We start from the raw sequence: 5000 nt of genomic DNA, 5'->3' as shown, positions 1-5000 counted from the left end.
TTATGAAAGGAGGAGGAGGAGGGGGAAGAGGAGAAGAAGGAAGAGGAGGAGGAGAAGGAGGAGGAGGAGGTGGTGGAGGAGGAGGAAGAAGAGAACGAAGGATAAATTAGCAAAAAGGAAGATGAGGACGAAGGGCGAAGAGGTGTTGATGGAGGAGGAGGAGGAAGAGGAGGAGGAGGAGGAGAAGATTTAGGGGCCCTTAAAAATGCTTCCCTTTCCTCGCCCCCCACAACCTTCCCGCCCCTTAAGGTCCTTCCTCGCGTCCCTTGGGAAATGTGTGTGTGTGTGTGTGTGTGTGTGTGTGTGTGTGTGTGTGTGTGTGTGTGTGACGTCATAAGAGCAGCTCTGTTCTCTCTCTCTCTCTCTCTCTCTCTCTCTCTCTCTCTCTCTCTCTCTCTCTCTCTCTCTCTCTCTCTCTCTCTCTCTCTCTCTCTCTCTCTCTCTCTCTCTCTCTCTCTGATATGTGTTCGTGTCTTCATCTGTCTCTCTTTTATCTCGTTCTGTCTCGTGCCATTTTGATCACACACACACACACACACACACACACACACACACACACACACACACACACACACACACACACACACACACACACACACACGTGGGTGTTTTTGTGTTTATATCCTCTTAGAGTTACCTTTCAAAATGGTATTTCTCTCTCTCTCTCTCTCTCTCTCTCTCTCTCTCTCTCTCTCTCTCTCTCTCTCTCTCTCTCTCTCTCTCTCTCTCTCTCTCTCTCTCTCTCTCTCTCTCTCTCTCTCTCTCTCTCTCTCTCTCTCTCTCTCTCTCTCTCTCTCTCTCTCTCTCTCTCTCTCTCTCTCTCTCTCTCTCTCTCTCTCTCGCCCCTTCCTCCTTTTCTCCCTTTCTTCCTTTTCCTTCCTTCCTTCCTTCCTCTCAGACACAAGGTAGTACGTGTCAGAGAGAGAGAGAGAGAGAGAGAGAGAGAGAGAGAGAGAGAGAGAGAGAGAGAGAGAGAGCATTTAAGTAGATTTATTTAGATGATTGTTTGTCCCAGTTTATTCTTATTTATTTATTCATTTACTTAGCTTCAGTTATCTTGGTCTCTTGATTATCATCTTTTATTCTTATATGAGCTTATTATCCTTATTTCTTTATTCTTTTTGTTTTGCTTTATTTGTGTCGTCTCCTTATTCTTATGTGTGGAGAGAGAGAGAGAGAGAGAGAGAGAGAGAGAGAGAGAGAGAGAGAGAGAGAGAGAGAGAGAGAGAGAGAGAGAGAGAGAGATAAAACACACACACACACACATACAAAAAAGGAGGCGTTTTAACCTCGTTGAGTGCGACAGAGAGTGTATTGTATGTGTGTGTGTGTGTGTGTGTGTGTGTGTGTGTGTGTGTGTGTGTGTGTGTGTGTGTGGGTGTGTGTAGAGTTTGACAGAGAGCAACTACTTACAATATCTTGATTAATTGCTTTGAAACGAGGACCCTTCTCTGTGTGTGTGTGTGTGTGTGTGTGTGTGTGTGTGTGTGTGTGTGTGTGTGTGTAGCAGGAGTAGTCACTTCAAATCAGTCTTTTTCTTATCGCTTTAGAATAATATTGTGTTTTGTGTGATTAATGGTCCAAATAATTATCTATCTTTTTTTTATCTTTATGTATATTGGTCTATCCATTTATCTCTGGGTCTGTCAGTCTATCTTTCTATTTGTTTCAGTTTAATTTCCTCTTTTATATATTAGTTTTCCGTTTCTATTTATTCATCTACCTAACTAACTCACTGACTGAATGATTGATTGGCTGACTCGATAAGTAACTAATCAGCTAACTCACTAACTGATTATAAGTAAATAGCTACCTTTCTATCTCGAACTAAATAACTAAATAACTATCTATCATCTATCTTTCTACCTGTCTATCTATCTATCTATCTATCTATCCACTTGCTTATCTATCTACCACTTTCTCTCTCTCTCTCTCTCTCTCTCTCTCTCTCTCTCTCTCTCTCTCTCTCTCTCTCTCTCTCTCTCTCTCTCTCTCTATCTATCTATCTATCTATCTATCTATCTATCTATCTATCTACTTAACCTAACTTAACTTATCTGTCCTCCAGGTACCGGTGTGGGGTCTGGGGGGGCGGGACGCAGACCACCACCTGACTCACCTTGCCTCCACCTGCCCGCACACCTTGGTAAGCGACTCATTGACCCTCACCTGTGTAATTAAGTGTTACCTGCATGTTAGTTGAATTTACTTTGTCTTGTTGTTTTTTGTTAGTTTGTTTATTGGTTTATGTTGATTTGTTTATTTTTTTTTGTTTATTTATTTGTTTATTCAACTTCATTTAGTTTAGTTTTGTTTCTTATTTATTTGTTTACTTGTTTATTTATTTATTTGTGTGGGTGTTTGTATGTTTACTTATTTGTTTTTTTGTTTTTATTTGTTTTATTCATTGATTTATTTATCTTTTTATTTGTTTATTTTATTTATTCATGTATTTGTTTGTTTGTTTGTTGTATCTATTTTCATTTATGTATTTATCTATTTTGTCTGTCTTCTACTTAATTTTTCATATATTTACTTTATTAACTGATTAATTATTATTACTACTATTTTTTCTGTTCGGAATCATATGACATTGTTTTTGTTTCATGGTTTTGAATCAATCAATCAGTCAGTCAATTAAATAACTTTTCATTTACATAATCATCTGTAATAGTGACTTTCTCTATTTCAGGACAAGTTTTGGACTTGTCTCAACCACACGATGGCAGGTAAGCAATAATGACAACCATAATAATGATGAGAGCTTAAGAAAGTAAGAAAAACAATGAAAGCTGCAGGAAGTCATCAGACCTACACATGGCAGTCCCTTTGTAAAACATGGCTACCTACTTCCACTTATTTTCCTGGTCCTTAAATTTGTGAACTCTTCTTTTATAACTTAAGTAATGATCATGGTAGCAATAAAAGCATAAATTCTCGTAATATTCTCATAAAGAAAAAAATAATGTACTCGTAACTGGATCCTTGTAGAAGTCCTTCCGTTCCTTACCCTGTGATCCTTAGCAAATATTATTCTGATAGCGTCTGCCATAAACGTAAAATATCTAAGCTTCTTTGTGCACCTTTGGTCCGTATTCAGAAACACTTCTTTGCCGCACCTCCACTACTTGCAAAAGGCTTTAGTTGAAGTGACACAAGTTTTTAAAGCTGTTTTTATGATCTTAGTGACAGATTAACAAAATTTCTACATTATTAACATGTAAATCACTCTTGAGAACCCGGCTAATCATCTCTGTGGCCTTTGAAAATAGTCGTGGTGAGAGAGCAAAGCGTTTCTGAATACTAGCCTTTATCTAAAGTCTCCTCAGAGCTTTGCTTATGGCTCTGTCCTATCATGTGTCTTGTCTGCCGCAGAGGTGACGGAGGGCGCCGGGGGTGGTGGGGGCGGCCGTGTTGCAAGCTCGCCGTGGCCCCGACCTGCCAGGCGGCGTGTCTGAGTGCCGTGAATGGTCATCAGCTCGGCGCCGCATGCAGGGCCTCCCACGAGATTGAGTTCTTCCGCTGCATCCAGAGAACCGAGGTGAGGAGGAGGAGGAGGAGAAGGAGGAGAGATAAATAAATGCAGAAGGAAGAAGAAATGAAGGGTCAATAGATAAGAGAGATGGAAACGAAAAGGAGGAGGGGGAGGAGTGGGGTAGAAAATAGATAAGGATAGGAAATGGAAGGAGCGAGGACAGTGATAAATGAGTAGAAGAGATGACAGATGAAACCCGGAGTTGGGAGATAAGAAACAGGAAGAGTGCAAACCCGCAAGAGGAAGCAGAGGGAGAGGAAGGGCGCCGCCTGGTAACCTGGTGACTGTTCCTTCTCCCACATCCTCAGGAGGGCGCCGGTTGCTGTGCCCGCACCCAGTCCTACCGCTGCCGCGCGTCCTGCGAGGCTGTCTTCACCGCCCGCACGCCGTCGCGCCGTCTCAGGCACCAGCTGGCCAAGGACTGCCGCTCACACGCTCACGTCACGCGCTGCGCCCACGCCCTCACCAAGACCACGCCCGCCCACCGCCCCGAGAGGAGTAAGTACTGAGAGAGAGAGAGAGAGAGAGAGAGAGAGAGAGAGAGAGAGAGAGAGAGAGAGAGAGAGAGAGAGACGTAATCATTTCCTCTCCTCACCAGACCTGCACTGCTGCGCCGCCTCGGAGGTCGCCTCGTGCAGGGGCGCGTGTCGCGACGTGCTCATGTCCGCGGCGCCGCAGCAGGACATCCTGGAGCAGCTGGAGGAGGCATGCGGCACCGTGGACCTCACCGTCAGTACTGGTAGTCCTGGTCGGCGTTCAGCCGCGTGGTACATAGTGTGACGAGCCGTTATCGCGGTGGTGGAACGTCGCCTGTAGCAGAGTGTCTCTTTCTCTCCCGCAGAACGGCGTGTGGAAGTGCCTCTTTCAGCAGAGCGAGGCCGCGGCCGTCGCCACCAGCCAGGAGGGGAGGCAGGTAAGCACACTTGTCTTAATGCTGACAGGTAGCGGTGTACACTCGTGGTCGTCGTCGTGCGCGAGCCGGAGCTCCCATCACAGACTTACCTTCTCCTGCCGCAGGTGTCACGCCTGGGCCGCCTGGGGCTGGACGCGGCCAAGCTCGGGTGCTGCCAGCGCGCAGCATCTCCGGAGTGCGGCGCACTGTGCCGACGTGCCTTTTCCCGGGAGTGGGGCCGCCCCTGGGAGGCCCTGCAGACCGCCTGCCTCTCCCAGCCGCGGGAGGCTTCTCTTCTAGCGTGCCTCTCAGAGTCGGACGTGCCCTGCCAGCAGGGCTGCTCGGGTCTTGCCTTCTGCACCAACTTCAACCACCGGCCCACGCAGCTCTTCCGCTCCTGCACCGCCCGCGCCGACGCCGCCGCGCCGCGAAGACCTGCAGCTGTGGCAGGAGAGCCAGCGGCTGAGTCTGTCAGGGCTGGCGGCCACCGTGCCTCTCCGCAGCGTGATGGAGTGCCAGCCTGAGCTGTGGCGCGCCGTGGCCGTGCGCCCTCCACCTACAGCCTTGCCACGT

At 46.9% G+C, this 5000-nt stretch overlaps 1 protein-coding gene across 1 annotated transcript in view; it reads left to right on the top strand.

Annotated features, from left to right (window-relative positions):
• Window positions 1-5000, top strand: part of LOC135108183 (reversion-inducing cysteine-rich protein with Kazal motifs-like) — a 32804-nt gene that overhangs the window by 16290 nt on the left and 11514 nt on the right. Inside the window, 9 exon segments of the mRNA XM_064018957.1 lie at window positions 2069-2146; window positions 2693-2729; window positions 3376-3541; window positions 3844-4033; window positions 4134-4264; window positions 4377-4448; window positions 4553-4852; window positions 4854-4970; window positions 4972-5000. The exon segment at window positions 4972-5000 is cut by the window's right edge and continues 54 nt beyond it. Coding sequence (XP_063875027.1) covers window positions 4196-4264; window positions 4377-4448; window positions 4553-4852; window positions 4854-4970; window positions 4972-5000 — 587 coding nt within the window. The 5' untranslated portion in view covers window positions 2069-2146; window positions 2693-2729; window positions 3376-3541; window positions 3844-4033; window positions 4134-4195.

Source organism: Scylla paramamosain, chromosome 16, assembly GCF_035594125.1.
Source record: "Scylla paramamosain isolate STU-SP2022 chromosome 16, ASM3559412v1, whole genome shotgun sequence".
NCBI classification, from domain to species: Eukaryota; Metazoa; Arthropoda; class Malacostraca; order Decapoda; family Portunidae; genus Scylla; species Scylla paramamosain.
This window is presented reverse-complemented; position numbering and strand designations above follow the sequence as displayed.